Source organism: Denticeps clupeoides, chromosome 18 (assembly GCF_900700375.1).
Source record: "Denticeps clupeoides chromosome 18, fDenClu1.1, whole genome shotgun sequence".
Classification (NCBI taxonomy): domain Eukaryota; kingdom Metazoa; phylum Chordata; class Actinopteri; order Clupeiformes; family Denticipitidae; genus Denticeps; species Denticeps clupeoides.
Window position 1 is genome coordinate 17,955,371 of NC_041724.1, and position 25,981 is coordinate 17,981,351.

A 25,981-nucleotide genomic window follows, 5' to 3' on the forward strand; every position below is an offset into this window, starting at 1 on the left:
ACACACTACTCCCTGGGCGCCTGTCATGGGTGCCTAAGGGTGTTGGGTTAAAAGCAGAGGACAGATTTTGTTGTGTGCACCGTGTGCTGTGTTTCACAATGATCACTTTATTTTCAGTTCATAAGATCTTACATGTTCCCATAAAACAATACAGAAAGGATAATCTATCCAGAAAATCTATCTGATGCTACACACAGCACTGGGTAAAAAGACTGGTAGCAGAATTTTTATGTATGGGAGAGACTAAATGCTACCTGAGTGGCACATTACCTTTTGTATCCTCGACCCGGATCACTTTGGGGGGTCAGAAGACAATGTGACAGGATGTATCCTACTGTGACAGACTGGTGACAGCAATATATGTTTAATGACCTTTCTTTATTGACTTATCTAATTGTAAGATAAAAGACAAGTTGAGTTAGATATGTTTACATAGACATGTCTATGGCTACCATTATTTTTACAAATTTTATGTCATTATATTCTAATTGCATACAGCAGTCAAAGAAAATTTAAATCACAGTTTAATCTATGTAACATTGTAGGTTTAACAATAAAAAAAAAACATTTTTTAAAGAATTCACAGCCCCTGCACTTTTTCCCCAAAGATACAGGTGGGGGTCCTTCATGAAAGACAAAAGCGCAAAATGCCATGGACCTGGGATTTTCCATTTTACAAACAAAAAATTTCCAGGAAACATGCCGAACTAATTCAATTTAGAATTGGTGGTTAATCCTTAAGAGGTGGGTGGACAAACAAAACCCCATAAATTCTGAAAAACCACAAGCATTGATTATGAAGGAATTGTTATCAGTCAAGATTTGGCAACTGAAAAAAAAGCACAGTTGAATGATCTACCAACTATTACCAAGGTAATTTTATAGCTTATGTGCCATTTCTGGTCTGGTATTAATAACATGTTAAGATTGAAGCTGCATCAGAAGATGGAAATTTTAATCTCAGCAGGATGCAACAGAAATTTTAACCTCAACAGACCCACATAAAAGATCTCAACTGAGAAATTTGGATAGCTATAGGCCAATGGAACAAGACAGGTTTGTAAGTGCTGATGCACACCTGAAAGTATTGTGGTCAGCTTCAGTCCACGTCGATCCACACAGAATCTGAGTCACCACCTCCAACCGTGCAGTGTCTGCAAGGAACCGCAAAACAGGCAGCTGCACACTCTCCAAGTGTGCGAAACCCAAGTCAAACAGAAGGTTTGTGTATCAATCCAGTTCAGGATTGTCACTGTGAATCAAAGATAATTCTGCTTCAGTGATTCATTCTCAGTCATCTGCAGATTTTCTTGAGATGAGTATGACCGGTGTGGAGATAATGTTTCTTGAGGAAAATTCTGACACACACCCCACTTCAAAGACCTCCTGGAAAATTAGCTGTGAGGATTTTCAGCTGAGGCAAGGTGTGGAAAGCCATACATTGCTGAGCAAAGACCAGTTGTTTCAAACCTCGCCACAGGAGAAAAGCAGCTGTAGAGTCAAACATTTCATTCTCTGCCAAGAGCACAGATTTTCACTGCATCCTGCAGGCAAATACAGTTTCTGTGGGTTCAAAGGTTTCTGCTTTCAGCCTGTCAGCACCGAGTGTGTTTAATTCTGCAAGAGTCTGTCAACGTTTCTCACACATCCTTTGTAAGTGGAAATATGATGTTAGGCTGCATTTTGTCAAAGTTTGTACAGATGGATAGTGGGAGACTTAGAGCAGCTTTTTGGCTTAAAACTGCTCAAAATAGAGATTTTGTCAGAAACGACCACTTGCCAAATATGAATATCCACATTATATGTGGCCTTATTTCATTGAGCAAATCTCAGCTGACCATTAGTAATTAAAGTTGTTAATTACATTGATTTTTTTTTTCTGGCCTATCAGTAACACAGTTGAACAGCAGAGCTCCACAAGACCTGGTCACTTGAGGTCCCTGTGTCCAGAACATTTTGTTGGATTCTGTCTCGAAATGGCCTTTATGGCCGAATCAGTGCCCAAAAGCCACCACTAAACAAAAGACAATTTAACACAATTGGTTACATCCAGAATGGCGGTGTGAATATCAAGATAATCCAGGATTGGCCAGCCCAGTCACATATATGTGCGATACTCGTCTTCCAAGCAAGATTGGTGTACATAGTTGTATTGAGGAGGGCTAGACTTGTTTAATTCTACAAATTCCTTTTGTTTTAACCAAGTTTTGGTCAGGCACTGGACATCAATCCCCTGATCTGTAATAATTTCATTTACAATGAGTGTTTTAGGAGTGCGAGATCTAACATTACATAATCTTATTCATATGTATCGAAGGTTATGGTTTTACGTTCAGTAGGAATGATAGTAATGGGTTTCTTTACGTTTGACAGTCTTCGCGTGGCGGTCTTTAACGTAAGACATGTTCTTTTTTGCCATTCATAGCACAATAATAAATGGTCTGTCTTCCTGACAGACCCAATAAATAAATAAACTTTTTTCGCCCATTGACACTTTTTTGTTTTTTCAAATTTGTCAATGATCCGTACGACACAACATTAAAAACTTTTTTCTATGTCAAACCATCTGGACACAAAGTGTGCTGTGAAGCGTTTGATCGCAAATCTTAAGAAACCAATTTTTTTCACACTTTTAATGTTTTGATCACAATTTGTGGCCCTCCTGTAGTCCCCAAACAAGCAATCAATATGTCATTTTCTCCGTTTTTTTCGTGCGTCTCACGGCCTTAGCGTGGCAGCCACAAATGCGAGACTTTGCCTTTTTGGCCTTCTTCCCTATTTCCCATGTTTTCCTGACCACTGTTGGTGGTAGCACATCCAATATGTCAGATTGTGTGTCTCGGCGAGGCCTTTGGCCTCGCCTCGACTCCCGTGTCTCTAGCTTTTACGGCTGGACACAGGGAGCTGAAAACCTCTTCCTCTGTGCAATAGTAAACCTCACTTTTTACGCTTTGAACCCGATTTGTGGGCGGGCCGTGCGACCTACCAAAACAAAAAATATGTCATATTGTGCGTTGTTTCTGTGCGTTTCACGGTTTTTGCGTGGCAGCCTTGAACGTAAGACATGTCCCTTTATTGCCTTTTTCCCAGTGTTCCGGGTTTTTCCGGGTTTTCCAAACCCCCGTTGGTGGCACCGACACGTCCCATATGTCAGATTGTGTGTCTCGGCGAGGCCTTTGGCCTCGCCTCGACTCCCGTGTCTCTAGCTTTTACGGCTGGTCACAGGGAGCCAAAAACCTGTTCCCAGAACGATAGTAAACTGTACTTTTTACACTTTGAACCCGATTTGTGGGCGGGCCGTACGACCTACCAAAATAAACAATACGTCATATTGTTTCTGTACGTTTCACGGTTTTTGCGTGGCAGCCTTGAACGTAAGACATGTCCTTTTTTGCTGGTCCCAGCACAAGAGTAAATGGTCTGTCATGCTGACAGGCCCAAACTAGAAGCCAAAATTCCAGGGGAAATTTTGATGGGACTGTCCGGGCGTTTTTCGTAGGAGCGTGGGCATGCTAACATCAAAAACGCTAACAGGGCGTGTCCAAGATGCGTCACGTTAAATTTGGTGATGTTTGGAGCATGTTTATTAATTAGCATGTTAGCATGCTAATGCTAACATCAAAAATGCTAACAGGGCGTGGCCAAGATGCGTCATGTTAAATTTGGTGATGTTTGGAGCATGTTTATTAATTAGCATATTAGCATGCTAATGCTAACATCAAAAATGCTAACAGGGCGTGGCCAAGATGCGTCACGTTAAATTTGGTGACGTTTGGACAATGTTGAAAAAATTAGCATGTTAGCTCAAGGCGTAGCATGTTAATGGCCGTAGGACAGGGCGTCCCTAATAAAGTTGCTGTAGGACAGGGCGTCCCTACTAAAGTGACTGATGGACCGGGCGTCCCTAATAAAGTGGTTGTTGGACAGGGCGTCCCTAATAAAGTGGCTGTAGGACAGGGCGTCCCTAATAAAGTGGCTGTAGGACAGGGCGTCCCTACTAAAGTGGTTGTTGGACAGGGCGTCCCTAATAAAGTGGCTGAAGGACAGGGCGTCCCTTATGAAATGGCCAAAGGACAGGGTGTCCCTAATAAAGTGGCTGTAGGACAGGGCGTCCCTACTAAAGTGGCTGTAGGACAGGGCGTCCCTACTAAAGTGGCTGTAGGACAGGGCGTCCCTTATGAAATGGCAAAAGGACAGGGCGTCTCTAATAAATTGGCTGAAGGACAGGGCGTCCCTTATGAAATGGCCAAAGGACAGGGTGTCCCTAATGAAGTGCCTGAAGGACAGGGCGTCCCTAATGAAGTACCCGAAGGACAGGGTGTCCCCAATAAAGCACCCAAAGGACCAGGTGGTCTTAATAATGTGTTTGATTGTCATCCTAATGAAGCTGCTGGTTTGAGATTCCATTGAATTACAGTGCTGGCGCTGCTGCTGTATCAGTACCCCTTGTAGGACCCCCTTTGCTGGCAATGACACAGTAGCAGTACCACTTAAAAGGGGCCCCATTTTACCAATGCTACCAATGCTAAAATTAGCATTCAATACATTTCAATGGGAAATGACCCTGTTTGAGCATTAATAGCTCAGCCACGCCCTGTCCAATCGCTTATAAAAGTAATAGCACACCTCACACAATAAAGAACAAATTTTTGATATTTAGCACGCCGGTGTGCGTGCTTCGGTACGACCCGCATTAAGTGCCGAAAAAAGGCTGAAATAATAATAAATAATTTTTTTGTTGCCCATTGACTTTTTTTTGTTTTTTCAAATTTGTGCATAATCCGTAAATCAGACAGAGACAAGCCATATATCAAAACATTGGTCTTGATGAGATCTACGAGACACCATTAAAAACATTTTTCTATATAAAAACATTTTTTCTGATATTAGACTTGTGTGTGTGCTGTGAAGCGTTTCATCGCAAATCTTAAGAAACCAAATTTTTTCACACTTTTAATGTTTTGATCACAATTTGTGGCCCTCCTGTAGTCCCCAAACAAGCAATCAATATGTCATTTTGTGCGGAGATGTCATTTTGTCATTTTGTACGTTTTTTTTGTGCGTCTCACGGCCTTAGCGTGGCAGCCACAAATGCGAGACATGGCCTTTTTGGCCTTCTTCCCTATTTCCCCTGTTTTCCTGACCACTGTTGGTGATAGCAACACATCCAATATGTCAGATTGTGTGTCTCGGCGAGGCCTTTGGCCTCGCCTCGACTCCCGTGTCTCTAGCTTTTACGGCTGGTCACAGGGAGCCAAAAACGTGTTCCCAGAACGATAGTAAACGGTACTTTTTACACTTTGAACCCAATTTGTGGGCGGGCCGTACGACCTACCAAAATAAACAATATGTCATATTGTGCGGAGTGGTCAGGCCTTTGGCCTGACCACTCCGTTGTTTCTGTACGTTTCACGGTTTTTGCGTGGCAGCCTTGAACGTAAGACATGTCCTTTTTTGCTGGTCCCAGCACAATAGTAAATGGTCTGTCATGCTGACAGGCCCAAATAAATAAATAAATAAATAAACTTTTTTTTCGCCCATTGACACTTTTTTGTTTTTTCAAATTTGTCAATGATCCGTAAATCAGACAGAGACAAACCATACGTCAAAGCGTCGGTCTTGGAGAGATCTACGAGGCAACATTAAAAACTTTTTTCTATGTCAAACCATCTGGACACAAAGTCCAAAAAAGTCCAATTTTGGACTAGGATAATAAACGCGTTCCGAAAACGCTTTTTGGCAAATTGCGCGCGGACCGTAAATCCAGCCGAGTCGAGCCATACGTCAAACCGTGCGGAACGAAAAGCCGCACGATTTGACATGAGAGTCGTGTGTGTGCTGTGAAGCGTCTCATTGCAAATTGTTGGAAACCAGATTTTTTCACACTTTTAATGTTTTGGTCACGATTTGTGGCCCTCCTGTAGTCCCCAAAGAAGCAATCAATATGTCATTTTGTGCGGAGAGGTCAGGCCGAAGGCCTGGTCACAGGGAGCTGAAAACCTCTTCCTCTGTGCAATAGTAAACCTCACTTTTTACGCTTTGAACCCGATTTGTGGGCCGTACGACCTACCAAAATAAACAATATGTCATATTGTGCGGAGTTTCTGTTTCTGTACGTTTCACGGTTCTTGCGTGGCAGCCTTGAACGTAAGACATGTCCTTTTTTGCTGGTCCCAGCACAATAGTAAGTGGTCTGTCATGCTGACAGGCCCAAATAAGTGGCTGAAACAGACACCCCACCCAGCCCAGGGAACAGACACAGCATCAGCATAATTATTTGTTTTATTGTTTATAAAGAGCAAGGATGTGAGAGTGTGTGGTGTGTGTCGTTCTAAAAATGCTTTTAAAACGAGGGAGGGGAATGGATCTGACAACCATTTTCCAAACCGCAGTTCGTGTCAGCTCGGCCCCTCCCAAGAACCCTCAATGTCTAAGTGGAATTAAAATTGAGAAGTAGTCACTGGCACCAAAGGAATGTATGAATGACCGCCCTCTGGATGCCATTCAGTGTGCCCACCATCAATATGGATGTCTAAGTTGATGAAGTGCAATACCTCCCCTGCACCCCAGTGACACACCTGCACCTCAAGGCCCTACATTTATGTTGGTATAATGGAGAGGGAGAGGGCAGGTATTTAGGGACAGGAAGGAAAAGATTGGGGGGGGGGGGGGGGGGGGGGTGTGTGTCTCATGGACCACCACAGAGGAAAGACTACACACACCCCAACAGTCAACTCACAGACTACATAAGACAATAGACACCGAACCTATGTCCACCAACTCATTATCCCCCCAGCAGCGCAGCATGCAACTGTCGTTACAACCCCCAACCCCTCCAAGAGCTGCCAGAGCCTCATCTTGGCCAGAACTGCAGCCACAACTGAATGAATACACTCCAACAAGCAGACTGAAGGCAAGGCTGGAATGGTACGTTTTAATTTAAGAAATTTAAGTGAAGTGATTGTTATTGTGAAACACAGCAGAGCACATGGTGCACACAACATAATGTGTCCTCTGCTTTTAACCAGTCACCCTTGGTGAGCAGTGGGCAGCCATGACAGGCATGACAAACCCACAACCTTCAGTTAACGAGTCCGCTTCCTTACCCGCTAGGCCACCACTGCCCCATAAAATAAAATCAGTACTTTGCTGAGTGGCACCTTAGTGGCTATGATAAGCAGGTACACTCATGCTTTCTTCTTTTTTTTTTCCTTTATAATAAAATCCCCATTAGAATCAGCTGATTTATTTGCATGACCAACTGGGCAGAGTTTGCATGAAACTGATCAGGCAAGTGATATGGCTTCAATACTAACATCCTCTTCACCATAGCTGACAGCACATTTATATTGCATTGCTGTGTGCGAACATCCCACATCAACCGGAAACGTGCATAGTGGGCTGCAGCAGCCAGAAACACCAATTATATGCAATTCCATGTTTTACACCAGATTCCATTTGATTTATTGGAACTCTGCGATTTCATCTGTGTTTTCCGCGTCACATAAATCATAGAGCCCTAAATAGACTTATGCATTAATTGATTAAATAGCACAAGGGATGGAATAGTTGGATGTTTGTTTTAGAAGGGGGATAATTTTGACTGGGTTTATTTCAGGGGGATGGCATTCCCAATCATCCTCCTCCACTTAAAAGAAAGTCCTCTCACATGTTGCTCCACAAGTTTCTGATTAAGTTGAAATAAGCATTTGGTTAAAGAGCATGTAGACCTCTTAGAATCTTGTATTCCCTGTGTTGAACACATTCTAACGCATCAATGGCTTCAGGTATCCAAACCTAGATACCAAATTTGTTTTCAAGAATTACATTCTTTGATTAAAAAAGAAAAGTGTCAATATCCATACCAAGATCTTTCTCATAATCAGCTGCAATAAAATAAAGTGAGGTGATTGTCATTGTGATACACTGCAGCACAGCACATTGTGCGAGGAATGAAATGTGTCCTCTGCTTTTAACCCATCACCCTTAGTGAGCAGTGAGTGCCCGGGTAGCAGTGTGTGGAGACGGTGCTTTAACGGGTCCGCTTCCTTACCCGCTAGGCCACCACTGCCCCATGAAATCCAGTCGCACGGATTCGTTGGTACTCCCCACCTCCGGAATTGCCAGGGGGAACATGGACAGCGTGACAGATCCTCTCGACCCCACGGTAGCTTTCGTAGGCCGCCGAAGGTCTGTCATGCTTGTTGAAATTTAAAAACATGGACTGGATCTTGGGCAGGGCACTGGCGATTACTGGAGCTGCGTCACTGGAATCTGGACAAGACGGCGGCGTCGGGGGACGTCCATACATGGAACCTTTGGACATGGAACTGTGGCGCAGATGTCCTCCCGACCAGCCACGGCTCCCTGGATTTCAGTGTGGCGTCGATCGGCTGCGTCCACATGGTTGGGTCATTCTGTCACGTTTGGGCTGGACATGCCGATGAAGGAGGACGCATTCGCACGATTTCACAGGACAGGGGTTTAATACAAACTACACGAGACAAGGGAACATAAACACGCACAATTACCCGACGGCGAACAGACACAAACAGGATCATTTTATACAATTATATAAATATACACCAGGTGAACACGATCAGGGAACATTACATGAGACTAACATGAAACTCCGGTCCGAACTCAGGATCCAGAGTCACCCCTGCCGGTCCGGATCATGACACAAGTAGATTATTATTGCAGTTACATGGAAATATTGTATGTAAAAATGGTACCAGTGATACAGAAAAAAAAAAGAAAGAGAGAAAGCACTGAACCAAGCTCCTGAATGTCTGGACCTGGAGAAGCAGGGCGGGAGAGAGATAAACCCAGAAGTTCGGGAAGAACTACCAGCATCTGAGGGGAGAAGAGCCCTCATTGGGTGAGGAAAAGAAGAGACAATAATTGATTGTCCAGGTTTCTACCTGGTCTAAACAGCACCCCCAATATAGGAACACAGTGGTCACTCCCCCACCATCCTCCCCACCCTGGTGATACTTGTTGTTTGTGAGTGGAAGGCCACAGCTTGGAGATAAATTGAGAATCTTAATCCTAGTCATTGACCTGAAATTTTCCATCCTACAGGGTAGTTCAAACTAAAATGTCTAACAATGGAGGATGAATAGAGACGAATACTGGAATTATCTTTATCAAAGAATGTTGCTTTTTTTCTTGGTAGAAAAATGCTTTTAACCACAAAATTAACACAGTGTCAAAATGATTTAGTTTTAGATGCTTTTAATTAATTATTTGATATAATTTTAATATTCATTTTACTATTATTTATATTATTGTTTAGGATGTCCTGTCGTGTTGGGCGCTATGACAGTATGCCAGTAAAAATCTTCTGAACTTCTGAGCTTCTTGCAACACCCAGTCACCTGAGAAAAGCTCTCCACAACCACAAAAAAGTAAAGTGATTGTCATATGTGATACACAGCAGCACAGCACACGGTGCACACAGTGAAATGTGTCCTCATTTAACCCATCACCCTTGGTGAGCAGTGGGCAGCCATGACAGGCGCCCGGGGAGCAGTGTGTGGGGACGGTGCTTTGCTCAGTGGCACCTTGATGGATCGGGAAGGAAAGGGAAAAGATAAACTTGCACCCCTTCAAGAAACAATAAACCACTTCCAGAACTTTTGTGTAGCCTTCTGACACCCACAGCTATGTGGGACCATGGACTCTTTGGTATCAGGCCAACAGGGGCAACTTTTCACTGGCAGGCAGCTCCTATGGACTTTTTGTGCTGGCACAGACAGTACAGGAGGAGACACTGGCCTTTTGTTTTGCTCAGCGATCTGGCATGTAAGCTCAACCAGGAGGGCAACCTGGAGGAACTGGATGATTCAGACTCTCCCGAGCGATCTCCTTGTCAAGATTCCACGTCCGGAGCAATGTTCAGCTTACCAGACCACCTGGCCTGATGTGAATCTAGATGCTATGCCTGCCAAATGTATTTAGGATTCGTAGGTTGCCGATGACCTTGGGATGCTGCGCTCTATGCAGCAGGTGTGGTCACTCCCCCAACGCCACCCTCACGGCCAACACTTCTTGGTCACCTACATCATTGTTAATTTCGGCCTCCGACAGTTTACGCGAATAGGTGAAGCTTCCTGGGGGTGAAGCACATGGTATTGTGTCATGGGATCTGGCATTTTCAGGATTGCCATTGTCAGGAAGGCCTCTTCCTAAGGGCAGTGGTGGCCTAACAGTTAAGGAAGCGGCCCCATAATCAGAAGGTTGCCGGTTCGAATCCCAATCCACCCTGGGCTCCATTGAAACTTCTAGAGTTGGCCTCGTAGGTGGGATGTGAGTGGTGCTGCCATAGTACTGTGAATTTGTATAAACCGGCCATATTTTGTGAACCCCAGAAAGCGCTGCAAGCCCTTAATGGAGGTGGGCTATGACCAGTCAGTTACAGCCCGTACCTTTGGTGCTTCCATCACAATAACCAAGAAACCCCCCCTCCTTCATGAAGAAGGCGCAGTTCTTGGCCTTTAAGTATAACTGGTATGTGAGCAAGTGGGAGAGTGTGTGTTGGATGCGGATGTGTGTGTTTGCGGGTTTTAGCGAACACACATATGTAAACACTACAACAAATTTTGCCATGTCATGGTAGACATTATTAAAAAAGGGCAACAAAAAGAGGCAACAAAAGCAAATCAGAGTAATGCATCATCAAGAGTAATGAATCACCAAAGTGAACTATTTGATAATAACCAATCAATTGGAAATTGCATAGTGAAAACTACATACTTTCAGTTCATGTTTATGATCATAGATGTAAATTGAATGTCTACAGAGAGTCCAAAGTTTTCAGGTTATTAGGTCTGAAACACCTAGGCTCTGTAAGATGTTTGTGAGAACACTCCATGGGCTGTTTGTGTTTTCATACACTTAACTGTGTGAGTGTGAGATAATCTGTATGATAGCAGCAAACATTTAAAATGTACTATTTAAGAAAAAACTGTTTCACACAAATGTAGTGGTTAAAAGAAGGAATTTTCTAATCATATCGCAACGAGCTTCCAGAAATTGCAGAGCATACAACAGACAATAATAAAATGGTTACATAGTCAGGGCCTGTGGGAACCCCATAAACAAAGCTGCAGTCGAGCTGAAGTACAAAGAGTTGAAGATGATACAGGATAAGATTCTCCTTTAAACTGGGTCAGTAAAGGATCATACTGGAGTCAGCAGAACAATAATTAGTTCCAAAAAAGACTAGCAAAAAAAAAACAGTTTCATTTGAACTATTAGAGATGAGCTTGTGATTGTGTTTGCTGGATGTAGATAATTAGTTACAGTAGTTATTGGTCGAATACAGCATGAATGTCTAATTGACTCAGGTTCACAAGTAACTAGTAACCTAGTTTCTCATCCGATTCACCCCATACATGAGTGCCTTACAATGGCTTCATAGAGATGGATGTACACTTTCCTGAGACCTTTATTGGTAGCCAAAGTTGGTCACCACAGTAGCCCTCATCATCCCTGATTCCAATACCTCTGCCTCTGCCCATGTCCCTGTTCTTATTGGCACTAATCCTTTGGACCTTCTGTATGATAGATTTGATGAAAGGATTAATGGGCCCATTATAGAAAACTGTGTTTATGTCACCTTTGTCCAACACCTGCGCAGCATATACAAAAGCAAATAAAAGGTTGGTAAATTGAAACTTCTATGCAAGAAAAGAGTAGTCATTCCAGCAGGGCAGAAAATGGCTATGTAAGGAACACAAACAGCTCTGCTGGATCTGCTTTCTTGGTTGATTACCCATTAAATTCACACTTTCCAAGGGGATTGACTTAGGGTATTGTGTAGTTACATCACAACAAGCCCCAGACATGCTTCTTTCAAGGTGTCTGTCTTGCTAAAGTATGAAATGACGCATGATGTCACAGTGCCAGTACATTGTGTTTTGGGAGAATTTACAATTGCTTTATTTATTTCTCCACTTACCTCTTCAAGTGTTGAAGGACACAACAAAGAATCACGACCTTCTAGCTCCACAGCAGAGTGCTACACCTTACACATGGGATATGGTGAATTTAACAGGATCCCTTAAGGATTAACTAACGCTCCAAGCACATTCCAGAGAGTTAAGGAGCAGTGCTCCATTAACCTAAAGAAACTTCTTGTGTTCCCTTTTCCTATTCTCTGAGACCCTTGTACATCATGAAGAGAAGCTTATGCCAGTCTTGAATAGGTTGAAAGAGTTTTGGCTCAAGATATCACCTGAGAAATGTTGTTTTTTTAGGAACTGTGAAGAATCTAGGACATGTTGTCTTAGAAAATGGAGTACAATCTGACCCTGACAAGATTTCGCACTCACAACTTGGCCCAGAGCAAATAATATCTAAGATCTTAAATCCTTTCTTGGCTTTGTAGGATATTACAGGAGATTTATCAAGGACTTTCCAAAGATTGCAAGGCTGATCTAACGGCTGGTTACATCCAAGTCAGGAAGAAGTGTCAAGTCCCGAACGCTGACCTTTGTAGAAAAGTGGACTATTCTGTGTGAGGAAGCATTTAGAATGCTCATTGATACGTTAACGAGTGCCCCAGTGCTCGGGTTCGCCAATCCTAGGCTACCCTATATATTGCACACTGACGCCAGCCTTCACAGTCTTGGGGCAGCTCTGTACCAGGAACTAGATGGCAGAATAAATCCATTGCCTAAGCAACTCAAGGCTTGTCAGGTTGTGAAAGGAGATACCCACTCACAAATTGGAGTTTCTTGCCCTTGAGTGGGCAATAACAGACAAACTGGCTGATTATCATTTTGGTCCTGAATTTGCAGATGTCACAGACAATAATCTGTGACTTATGTTCTAACATCTGCCAAACCTGAGGCTGCTGGCCGTTGGTGGCTTGCAGCCCTGTCCAATTTCAACTTCAATATTAAGTGCAAGTTTTTACAATTAAGTACAATAACAATATTATAATAGATCTTGTTGTAGACAAAGATCTTGTGAGAAGAGCACCCGCCTTAAAGCAAAAGCTGATAAAAGCGGCCCATCTCATGAATATTGAGACAAGCAGAATTGAAATATGGAACCTGATGGTTCGGGAATAAAAAACATCTTAGTCATAACAGATCCTTTTACAAAATATGCAGTTGCCATACCTACTAAAGACCAGAAGGCCAAAACACTAGCTACGACTTTATGGATCAGTTTCTTTGTCCATCATGGCATACCTGAGCATCTGCATAGTGACCAAGGCTGCGACTTTGAATCTGGGATCAAGAAAACAAGAACTACTTCCTATCACCCACCCAAGTGTATATCACCCATGCGGCAATCCAGTGGAACAGTTTAACTGAACACTTTTGGAGCTGTTGATGGTCTCTTGAGAAAGAAAACAAAGTCCGGTGGCATGACTATGTTCAAAGCTTAGTGCAGGCCTACCAGGAATGACACCACAGAGTTTTTCCCTTTTCAGATAATGTTTGGGAGACAGCATTTCCATTGATGTGGCATTTGTCCTCAATCCAGAAGGGGAGAATAAAACAACTCATTCTGACTATGTGATGAAGCTCAAAGAAAATCTACAGGAAAGTTACAAACTTGAATTGGAACACAGTGAGAGAAACCCCTTGAAAAACAAAAGGAGATAAGACCTTAAGACTTTCGGGGAAGGAGAGTGTGTCCTTGTCAAGAATGTTGGGGTGTGAAACAAACACAAAATAGCTGATCGTTGTAGTCAAGCAGTGTTTAAAGTAGTTCAACGTATCAATGATTCTCCTGTCTATGTGGTGGCCCCTGTTACTTCAGATGGCCCTGGCAAAACATTGCATTGTGATTTACTCTTGCCTTGTGGCTTTCTTGCTCCACACGTTGAAACAGAGATGACTAAGCCTAAGCAGGAGGAGAACACGGTGCAACGTGCTTAAATACCCATACAGGAAGACAAGGATGAGGAACACTCATTTGAGAGTGATGAAGTAGTAGAAAATGGGTACTACTCTCCAGTTAGAAGTGTAGAGAAAACATATCCTTCCAACACCATTTTGTGTGAACTCCCTCAGCATCTTCCAGGGTCCTCTTCAGTGAGTTCTGGCCATGTGCAGTCCAGTCTAAGACCGAATCTGAGGAATTCCAGCCCAATGAGGATTGACAACCAGACCCTAAACAATTAATCACAAAATCCCACACAGATGGACTTAGTGTGAGGATATGCAAAGTGCTAAGAAAGTTTGAATAAGTGAATCTTGGTCTTGAGAATGAGGTAAGGGCAGTTTAAGTCATACTTTAAATGGAACATGAGGAAAAAAATAAATGTGCTGGAAAAGTAAATAACAATGAATTTGGAGAACAAGCACCTGATGGAGGTAAACACCCAGCAACAAGGGAGGTTGACTAGGTTTAGGGTAGAGCCAGACCGACTGACACTAGGAAACCCACTGATGTTAGTTATACAATCCCTGTTAACCAGTCATTAACTAAAGCTTTGGATATGGAGCCAACATTTAAGCTGTCACCTCAGACCAGTTGACCGCAATTTAATGTATGGTAGAACATGCAGGGACGCATGCACATTCAGGAGAGGAGGATGTAACCCATATAAAATGGACATGAGCTTTGAAGTCTCCCTAGGCTGCCATAGATATCCATTCCTATAGATGGTGTTGAATCACGTATGCTGGCTAAGTCACACTGAAATAGTGCTGAAGGAGAAGAAAGTGGAAAAATACTTGAGAAGTTTCGAGTGAGTTAGAGAGATCATGAAAATGAGAGATCATTTTCATACCATACAGGGTTTTATTTATTAATACTAGGTGCTTTTAGAAGCTATCTTTTCTTTGGTTGTGAATTTTGGTATATATTTCCATTCCAGATAGAGCCGAGTGAATCTTTGGTGAGTACAACGGAGGGGTTGCTGTTAAGGGATGAAATATGTGTATTTCTATAGCTTTTTTCTGATTTTTGATCTTTGAAAACAATCGGAGTAGTTTTCAGTCCATGTTATGACCAGAAAAAGAAAGAACATTGTTTCAGAACACCATTTCAGATGAAGGGGAAGAAGTGTGTAAGTCATTTGTGGGACATGTTCATAGCATGTTTGTAACATCAAGCTGTGTTATGAGGTAACAATACTGTGTTAATGTTTTAATTTTGAAGGTGTTTAAATATGAATGTCTAGTTAAAGGACTGCATTTAAAGTGTATTACAATTGACTTTGCTTTAATCAACTTGTGAGCCAGTATTACATAATAGAAAGAAAAGTGTTCAGATAACTGATGTAATATTATTCATATCCAGTACAGCTATGTACTGATGAGGATCCATTGAATAGTGTTTTTGAATGTGTTTGTTCATAAAAATGTGTTTTTATGAGAAAATTCCTGCTACATTTGAAAGTAATGTGATGATGATTTTGGTTATTATTTGTCATGTTTCATAATTCTTGCATGTTAAATAATTTTATGTTTGTAATCTGTAGTCGTGGCCAACTCACTCCCAGAATTGAACCTAAATCTGTCTTAATTAATTTCCCAATCTGATTTATTATTTCAAATCCAATGTGCACATATTGAGAGCTACACACCTATGATAACAACTGCTCTGCAAACCATGATTTCCACTCTCATAATAACTGTGGTTTTAGTCTTCATAGGAAATCAGAAACAAGCTCACCGTTGAGGTTTTGTTAAGAATCAGAAATTTCCACAAACAACACACCACAAAATTAGAATGGTGAACATCAAAACGCAAGGGGAGCTTTTGTTTACAGCGACTAAACATCCAGAACGGTTGTTGTTCCCCAGCCTTGTCTTATCATTAGAAACAAACTGGATTTCTGGTAGTTGCATGCATATAATGTATGTGCGAGAATTTCTTTATATATGGCCTAGAGCGTCTCAGGAGCGTGTCTCAAGGAGCCAATTTGCAGTCCCCAAAAATATGTGAAGAATACATTTATTTTAAAACCCGTTTCACAAAAAAAATGTTTCCGTGTGAATGCAAGGCCAAATCAGATTGAAAAATGTTACAAGGACAGGGTCTAAATCCCACTGACAAAGTCGGTGTTTATACAATAACTGGGAAGGGAGAACAAATGGCCAAATATAGTTGAAATATAGATTCTGTATATATTCCAGATATGTAAAATATGCAATTTCACTTTGTTCATGTGACAAGTATAACAAATAACAGCAGCACTGGTTTATGTTATTATAAATTCAGTTTATACATTTTGTTGATACATTTTCCAGCCCCATGTGATTTAATCCCAGAAAATATTGTTAAACATATTTTCATATTTAATGTTAATATAGAAAATCTATTCAATGTATAATGTTATTTGGAAATGAACACCCAACATTTAGCTATTTAGATTGATCCAGCAAAATAGTAAATATATTTTCTAACATATTCTTTATTTTTGTTCTTCTGCTACATCCATTTCATATTTTTAATCAGACACCCTGACTGCTCCATGCTTTGGACTGGCTGGTTTCTAGGGAAGAGTGTGCATCTTACGTAATGCCCTGAATTCTGCCTGGGAGTCTTATCATGACACATAACATATAAACCATACCTAGCGCTACTTATTCCTCCTACCATGAAGAAACTCATTGATACCACATCAAGTTCAGCTCTCAGCAGGATGGATATCTCAAGGGAAAAATAACACGGAAAGGCCTCACAAGGTTCATTCAGCCAAACAGGAGAAATCTGCCTAAACAAATCAGACCCACTTCAGCAGAACATGCACACACACACTGTAATTCAATGTGTTCTTTATACACTCTCTAACAACATTGCAATCGATATTACATCATTGAAAGTGCATTCATATGCTCAGGAAAATCTTTATCTGTAGAACAACTTTTTTTCATTATCCAGTTTTATGTGAGACAGCACACCTTCAACTCAACAAATGTTAATTGTGCTCACATTGTTTTGTCATATCACTATCCTGCCAATGTCATATTGCATAATTGATCAATAAATAGAAATTTTGCTGTTTTATATGATTGAACATTCACATGACTAGCCTCCTGTTTAACCCAAGTGGTCTGCATTAAAATTGCTGAGCTGTGAAATAAAATGCTTTATATTTAATTTCAGATGCTGATAAATAGACCGAACATCAACGCACAAATGCAGGCGCTAGAATCTATAATACAGCTCTGCAGTGCAACACACCAGCATGCCAAGTTCCCAGTGAATGATTTATTTCAAAGCCGCAGCTTGACGTCTTAATCCTACAGCCCCTATCCTTTATGCGATAAGAAGACAAGTGGTCTGTTAGCGGAGCTCATTTATGTGCAGGGCAGGCAGCAGCCACCCATTTTCAGCAGCACCAGGAAGCAGCAGCACAGTGGCTCATTGTGGAAGAAGGGGAAGAAAGGCCGTTCCCATTTGAAATGGGAGAGATATATATATATATATATATATATATATATTTTTTTTTTTTTTTTTTTCATTCATTCATTCTCAGGTTCTCTGAAATGGCCACCGTGCCTCCGGCTGCCCATGGCGGTAAACATTTCTTGCAGTGATTGCTTTCATACATGATGCCCATAAAATACTTCCCTTTGCCAACAGGATATTATGGTGGATGAGGAGTGTATATAATTGCAGGGTAAGGATCAGTAGAGCATATGTCTGCAGCACTGCAGACTTTTTATTGCAATCGCAGCTATGGCACAGCACCCAATCCTTTCCTCCTATTTTTCCCACTCTACCTATGGGGCCAAAGGGATCTATCTGGTGTAAATGACCAGAGAGCGCAGCCAAAGAGCATTATCAACAACAGGAAGTACACAAAGCAACCATGAATTCAGACATATTACTGTGAAAATTTAATCAATCTGAACACTCATGGTATTGCCTTACATTCATTCACCTTGCACTGAAAAGCCTTCTGTCCTCAAAAAAAAAAAATGTAATCCTGTAAACTCTGCTTCATCCAATGCACTGGACAGAGAAGTTCACAAGAAGGAGTCTTTTACAGCACAGCACTGTAAAAAGTGTTTAAAAAGTAGCAGGCAAGTATAGGGAACAGTACGAATAAAATACTTGGGAGTGCAAAGGCACTTCTACAGAAAAAGTAAAAAAACTAAAAAAAAACAACAACAAAAAAAATTAACACAAAGAGTGGGTAACACTCACCATGACTTCACTGCCAGACATTATGTACAGGAATGTCAGTGTGAATCAGTCCTCAGGCTCTCTAAACTGCATTAAACAGTTTTGCTACAGTCTGGATTTGTTCAAGTACGTGTTATAATTTAGATATTTTAAATTCTGGAGAGAAAAAAAATATATATATATATATTTATATGTAGATCACATTTTGATTGCAGGTGCATTTATAGTTTTTTAGTTTACAGTTTGTTTGCTTTCTAGGTTGCTTTGCATCCTGGTGGACTGCTTTTACAGCTGACTCATAGCAGTCTGCACCTCGAGGTAGTCCGGTACCTTTTTGAACTTGGATGGCAGTAAGGGCGGCTCACATTTCGACTGCTCCATGTAGTACTTGCACGGGGTTCCATACAGGGTGGTCTTGTTTAGATGCTCCTGATTGTGCCTCCGAGCTGCCACCTCATATGATGGCACAAATGATCTGTTGGGTAAAGTGCAAAAGTTGTAGTTGAGTGGTGCAGCAGTTGGAAGCTCCTTCACCCTCTCAGCGATGTTCTGGTACAAGAGCTCGGGTTCTTGGATGCTACTGGGCTGCTTGTCCAAAAACTGCATTGTGCTTATGGTGAAGGCGGAGCTGGCGGCCAGCTCATCCTGTTTGGGCTCCAGAGAGCTGAGTCCAAGGTTCAGGTTCTTGAAGTAGGCCACCTGCTCACTGTCTTTCTGCATGTATATCGGGTTCTGACACATCTGGCCCATGGGTGGAGGGATATAGTTGTAGACGTGGCTCTCAGTCTTCTCTGTGCTCAGCTCCGTGCCATATGTGCTATACTGTATCTGAAAGGAGCTCACGTCCAGGTTATTGGCGCTCACTGGGACACTCTCCACGCCTTTGCGCCGTTTAAGGACAAAAACAAACAATCCCGCCCCCAGGCAGACCGACAAGATGAACACCACTAGTACTCCCAATATTAGAACAGACAAGGGCACTTCTGCATGCATTTCTGGTATGTTCCCTTCCATGGAGGTAGCCGTGGAGCAGGACGTCGGCTCAGCGCTGGGGGTTACCGTTGGGGCCTTGGTGGCAGGGACCTTGTTGGTCTCAGGACAGATGCCATCATTTCGTAGGGACCGCAACAGGCGGCCTGCATGTTTGGACGGGGAGTCACAAGTGATTTCGTTGACCACCACACTGGTGCTGGAAAGCTCCATCCAGTTCTTCAGAGGGACAATGTCACATGTACAGTCCCATGGATTCTCCTGCAGATCGATCTGGATGAATGGGGATAACTGGTCCAGCACACCTTCCACAGGCAGGTGGGAGAAGTGGTTGTTCCTCAGGTTGAGCCTTGTCAGCATCGTTCCCTCAAACACATTCTCAGGCAGGGAACGCAGGAGGTTGTTGTTGAGGAACAGCAGCTGCAGGTTGTGCAATGAGTTGAAGGTCTGTGGTAAAATCTCTTTGATGATGTTGTACTCCAGGTATAAGTACTGCAGACTCTGCAGGCCAGAGAAAAGTGCCTGTGACAGGCTCTCTATATAATTGCCATTGAGGTAAAGCCTCCGCAAATTGGCCAGGTTCTCAAAAGTCCCATCCTGAATGATGGCAATCCTGTTATTACCCAGGTGCAGCAGCTCCAGTGAGCTGTACTCAGTGAGGTCCGTTCTGAAAAGGATCTGTAAATAGTTCCCAGTTAGGTGTAGTTTTTTTGGATAGGACGGCCTGGGCTGAAGGTCAGAAATGTTGTGCAACTTGCGTTCCTGACAGTTTACATTAAGTCCACTGTCTGAATTCTGGGACGTGCAGACACACACGCTAGGGCAGGACATGGGCACCGGCGAGCGAGTCTGATAAACCATAATAGGCCCGAACACATGTTTATCCCTGCTGGAAGTCATGCGAGGAGTGGGGCGGCTACGCATTTTTGGTGGGCGGGACGCTTTGGGAGCTCGTGTCGGCATGCCATGTGCACGCAGCGTCGGTGAGTAGAAGTGGGAGTCAGAGGGGGGCTGCATGGCACGAACCCCTGACTCGCCTGTGCTCTTGCGAGGACAAAGATCCTGCTTTATGAGCTGCGTGATGTCCTTCCCATGCAGCCGGAAGGGCGTCTCACACACAATGTCCCCTACGAACATCGAGATGGTGTCCAGCCAGGACTTCAGCGGGATCAGGTCGCACGTGCAGTTCCATGGGTTCTCCTCCAGCTGGATTTCCATGATCCCCCCGATATGCTCCAGGACCCCAGCGAAGGGCAGCATCTTCAGCCGGTTCCCCCTCAGGTCCAGGTGCGTCAGCAGCATGAAGCGAAAGATGTTGTGTGGCAGAGAGAGCAAGAGGTTGTCGTTCAGGATCAGCACCTTCAGCTTGTTCAGCTTGTTGAACGCACCCGCCTCGATGACGCTGATGTAATTGTAATCTGCTTGCAGATATTCCAAACTTTCCAGGCCTGTGAAGGTCTCCTCCCGGACCATCTCCAGGTTGTTGTTGTTGAGGTGAAGTCGCCTAAGGTTCCTCAATCCATTAAAAGCTCCGGCCCGGATCTCTTGCAGCCCGTTGTTGCCCAGATGAAGGGACGTCACATTGCTGTAGTTGGCAAATTCGTTGGCGCTGAGGCGCGTGAGGCTGTTCCCGTTCAGGAAGAGCTGGCATATTTTATTCTGGGGTGGCTGGAACTGGCTGACGGTGCTGAATCCCTTGTTCTCGCAGTTGATGTTGAGCAAACTCTCCTTCTCCTCGCAAGAGCAGCGGTTCCTGCAGATGTCTTTAGAAGTTTTGCGGCTTTCTGTCTTGGAGGAGAAACTGGTCACAGTTAAAAGGCTAAGCAGCAGGACGTTGCTCAGCATTTTTGCAGCGTTGCAGAATATTCCAGCTTTAATATCTCACAGCGCGGCAGATTTTAACGCAAAAATTGAAACAAAAATACGTAAAAACAGGGAAAAAATCCTTTCCTATAATCCAAACGGTCAGAAACTGAGGCGGGCGCGCCGGAGCACGGCGCTCCTCTGCGACTCCCTCCAACATAGAGAAGGCAAAGGGGACGCGAGATGAATCACCGAAGCCATCGAGATACGCGTCTCTATTTCAGCCGCGCCATATCATCCTTGTCCCCGCTTCATCCGCGGAGCAACTCGGAGCACACTGATGTGTGTCTGCGCACGTCCATTCCCTCCGCTCAATGCTGCTCCTGTCTCTGTGTGTGTGTGTGTGTGTGTGTGTGTGTGAGAGTGTGTGTGCGCGCGCGCGCGCGGGGGTGGGGGAGGTGCGTGCGTGTGTGTGTGCGCGCGCATGTGTCTGCGCGGTTAAAAACATCTTCAGACTGGCATCGTCACACACAAGGCACTGGGTTTATACGTCACTTTTCTGAACAACTACAATATTAATATTATTATTATTGTTAATTATAGTAATGTGATAATAAAAATATGAATACCTTCGTTTATTCTTTTTCTAAGAATAATTATTATTATAGCAGTTATTTTTATGTAATCCGTTATGTGCGTTATGTACAGATTCTGGATTTCTCCTGTCTGGATATAGAATCTTTATTACTGCTATAATTATGCTCTCCACTAGGCGGTGGAATTAACACCTCGACCGGAAGTTTCACAAAAGAGCCGTACAGCCTGTTGAAATGCAGCAGGATGATCTTCTGACATCATCCAAACGTTCGCAAGACGCACCTAATATCTCCATACATTAAACTAGTAAAGAGCAGATGAGAGAAGAGCAGTTGTTACGACGCATGCAATCCATAATTAACAGCCAAGTGGCAAGACGTTCCTGGCAGGAGCCTTGTGAATAGTTCTGGGCCTGTAGCGTTATATGTGGTCCTCAGGCTAAAGGTGTGCTGGTCATGTATTATTGATCTACATGCAGTGAACCAGCGATAACAGTCATATGCAGACTAACAGCATGATGTATGAAGGGGTCGAATCATTTTTAATAATACTTTTTATGGTATTATTATTTCATATTAAAATATCAATATAGAAAAAATGCAAACATAAGTAGAACATTTAACATTTAATAACATTAAATGTTACAAAAAATACATTTTTGTGGTATATTGATATTTTCACCATATTTGAGTGCATTAATATAATTGTTAAACTTTTTTGACAATACACACTTTAAAACCTTTTTTACAGCAGTGATGAAATCTCTTTACACTGATGAAATTGAAAATAATACGAGTTTTAAAGAGATATTGCTCTTCAAAGCATTCCTCTTATTTTAATTGAATAATGTACATCATAACACAGATATAGGGAATACTATTTGACAAGAACTGATCAGATAGCTTATTGTACACCTTCAAACATAAATGGATCCACTGGATAAAAAAAAACACTAAAGGCCATATTTGAGAGCATACAATTATACAATTGAGAGCTAGATTGTATAATCTTTAAAATAATGGATGTCTTATACTCATAAACCATACTTCATGCCCATTGCATGCTCTTGCTACCCTGGAAATGGGTTCATCTCTGAATTACTCCTTCCCAATGTTTTTTCCATGTGTGTTTTCTATGGAGTTGTTCCTTGTTTCCAGAGATGATCCAAATTTGAGGGGTGTTGTTTTTCAGTGCCTGTAAGGCCCATTAAGACTGTTTGTGATTTTAGGCTATACAAAAATCAAAGTAGTGTTGTTAAAAAGAGAAAGAAACAAAAATTTACATGAGTGAATACATGAGTCTGAGAAAAAAAAAATCCTGCTCCCTGCCTCCCTGAAACAATGACCAGGTCTGGCTATAGCTCATGCAGGGCAGTATGGCCACTCATTGATTAATCACTTCTCCTGGCGCTATAGAAGTGCTGACTGGAACGATCTGTGGACATCAGCGGTTGGACCTGGAGATGAATGGGGACCCCTTACATGACACTTTATGGCCCCCAGTCTCAGGTGTTGCCAACTTCCATGCAGAACCATGTCATAAGTGTTTTGCTTAAGATAAAATTTAAGGTCTAATGCAAAAAATATTTGAGGGTTCTGAGGTTCTTAGAGGTCCTAAAAAAATTATTAACTCAACTTTTGTGTCTGCGATGATACAAAAACAATAATAAAACTCACACACATACGCGGTTGTCGCGTAATCGAGACAAGAGAAAGGAACAGGGTTGAGATCGGTTTTATGTGTTTTTTTAAGAAGAGCTATGTTGAGTCAGGTTGCTAGTCTGCAATCCAGATAATTACAGAGCACTGATGACAGGTGCGTGGCTGATTAAATACTTGTCTCAGTGTTCGTGGTGCACGTGAGCGGCATCATGTGACAGAAACAATACATGAGCATACCAGTGGATATGATACATAATTATGTAACTGTGCTGTTTTCTAAATACTAATAATTGGACTACAAACAGTGTCTATTCATGAGGGATAGAATATTTTTTTTGGTTTTATGTAAAAGTTACTGTTAATTAGCAATACATATATGAATTATATAACCCAAATGTTTTTCATTTTGATCCCCGGGGAACTAGGATATGCCACAGAGAAATGCTGTATGTGCATGTTAGTCATGATATCCTGTTGCCACAATCCTTGCTGTGGATTTGCATCACATATTCCTGAATAAAATGTTTTTTCTAGAACTGGGCATTAAAGCCATACTCCAGAAGCACACCAGCTGGACAGCGGGGTCGGAGGAGACTGATGTGTTTATAATGGCAGTAGGGTTTGGGCTGAATTGGGCTGATTAGGCTACCAAGGTGTCATGGGAGTCTTTTTCAGAGAGGGCCTGTAGGGACCTGGTGAAGAAAGCTATTATATCCCCAAAATTTCCAGTCTGGTGCACACACACCAGGACTGGGGCCTTTTAGGAATGGGGTCTGTGTTTCTGCTTGGCTCCCCACCCCTCTGCAGGATTTCCTAATGGGAAAGGAAATGAAACTTACACTAAACCCAGGAATCAATGACTATTTGTCAATGATTGACATGCCAGGACAAATTCCAGGGTCTAACATGTGTTTCAGTAAAAAAAATATGAAGATATCAGTCACAGGGATCATGGTCTTGGTTCTTCAGCTGTTGGTGCTGGTAGGTGTTCTCCAAAGGAAGAGAAATGTTCTGCTGTTTTATATATATGTGTGTGTGTGTGTGTGTGTTTGTATGTACAGTCCCTGACAAAGGTCTTGTCGCGTATCTATTTAGTAGAAACAATTTACTATTAACATGAATTTTAATTAATCAGATGGTGTTAGAAATAGTTCATATGAAAAGCTAAAATACTCTTGTCTATCCTGAAGAGGCTTGGAATTCAGGGCTGAGCATGGCAGTGGTTTGCTTCCTACCTTGATGAGTGATCTAACCATGTGACTTGGAAAGGATCCACCTCTGCCTCACATAGACTCTCCACTGGTGTCCGTCAAGGCTCAGTTCTAGGTCCTCTCCTTTTTTCCCTCTATACGAGATCACTTGATGAGGTCATTTTCTCACATGGATTATCCTAACACTGCTATGCCGACGACACACAACTCATCTTCTCTTTTCCTCCCTCAGATCTACATGCTGCTTCCAAAATCTCTGCATGTCTAACTGACATCTCATCTTAGATGACAGCCCATCACCTCAAACTTAATCCTACCCAAACTGAACTAATATTCATTCCAGCAGATTCCTCATAGCTCTCTCCTTCTACCAGCAACCTTGGAGTAACAATAGACAACCAACTCTCCTTCTCGACTCACATCAGCAATCTTTCCGGCTCATGTAGATTCTTTCTCTACAATATCAGACAAATCCGTCCTTATCTGTCAACACCAACGTTATTATAGTTAACGAAAACGAACGATAAAACTAAAACTTGAATTGAAAAAGCATTTTCGTTAACTGAAATAAAGAGTTAAAAAAAAAAAAGAAAACTAACTGAAACTGTTTTGTGTGTATACAAAACGAACTTAAACGAACTAATATTATAGCAAAAACGTCCTTCATTTTCGTCTTTGTAATAAGCCTTTTGGGTTGAATTAAAATCTATTTATTTCACGCTGCCAGTTTTAAGCCAGGTTTTTGACCATTATGGTAACACGTGGTCTGTGACGTCACGTGTCCATAGTCTGTCCGTGACGCCGCCAGCTAGCGTGATGGCTGCAGCGAAAGTCGGAAGAAAGCGGAAGAAAGTCCTATTTGGGATTTCTTTGATTATGACAGTGGCAAAAATAAAAGTAAGTGCCTTGTTGTAGAAGCAGGTGATACAATATGTGGAATACTTCTCAAGGGGAAAAACCCCACGAATCTGAAAGTCCATTTGAAAAGCTCACACAAAAAGGCGAACCAAGAGTACCTGAACAAGCCAGCCTCTCGCCCGCCCTCCCCAGAAAGAGAAGCGGTAGCCAGGCCAGGTAACATGGGAAAGGAACGTGATACTACAGCATCCATAATGGACTGCTTCCACCGCCGACCAAGTAGCTGCTGGCTAGTAAATACGCAGGAACACCACAAATGAGAAGAAGCATTGGTAAATATGTTTATTAAGACTGGAATGTCTACACGACTGTGTGACTCGATTACCTTCAAAAAGTTCACCACTTCACTCGAACCAAAATTCAAAACACCCGGAGCTGCAAGAGTCAATAACCTTATCGGAGCTAAGATGGATAAGGCTATTCTGGTGATTTTGATTCATGCACCTGACAAATATCCTAATTTACAAAAAAAAAACTAAAACTAACACTGTAACTAATAAAAACTAAACTAAAACTAGGCCATTTCAAAATATCAAAACTAATAAAAACTAGTAAATCTGCCTCTAAAAACTAATTAAAACTAACTGAATTTGAAAAAAAAAAATCTAAACGAAATAAAAACTAAAACTAATGAAAAATCCAAAACTATTTTAACTGTGGTCAACACAGGCTACCCAGACACTGGTTCAGTTT

The 25,981-nt window shown here is 42.3% G+C and overlaps 1 protein-coding gene across 2 annotated transcripts in view; it reads right to left on the reverse strand.

The window, feature by feature from the left end:
- slitrk2 (SLIT and NTRK-like family, member 2) overlaps positions 1-21,311 on the reverse strand; it is a 96,804-nt gene extending 75,493 nt beyond the window's left edge. The window contains exons 1-2 of one of the 2 annotated variants that reach the window (XM_028960529.1): positions 18,439-21,311; positions 17,411-18,264 (exon numbers count right to left, since the gene is read on the reverse strand). In XM_028960529.1, coding sequence (XP_028816362.1) covers positions 18,214-18,264; positions 18,439-20,943 — 2,556 coding nt within the window. In that variant the 5' untranslated portion in view covers positions 20,944-21,311 and the 3' untranslated portion in view covers positions 17,411-18,213. Of the gene's footprint in view, positions 1-17,410; positions 18,265-18,438 lie in introns of those variants that run through there. The other variant, XM_028960530.1, reaches the window with a different exon arrangement.
- Between the last annotated feature and the right edge of the window lie 4,670 nt (positions 21,312-25,981).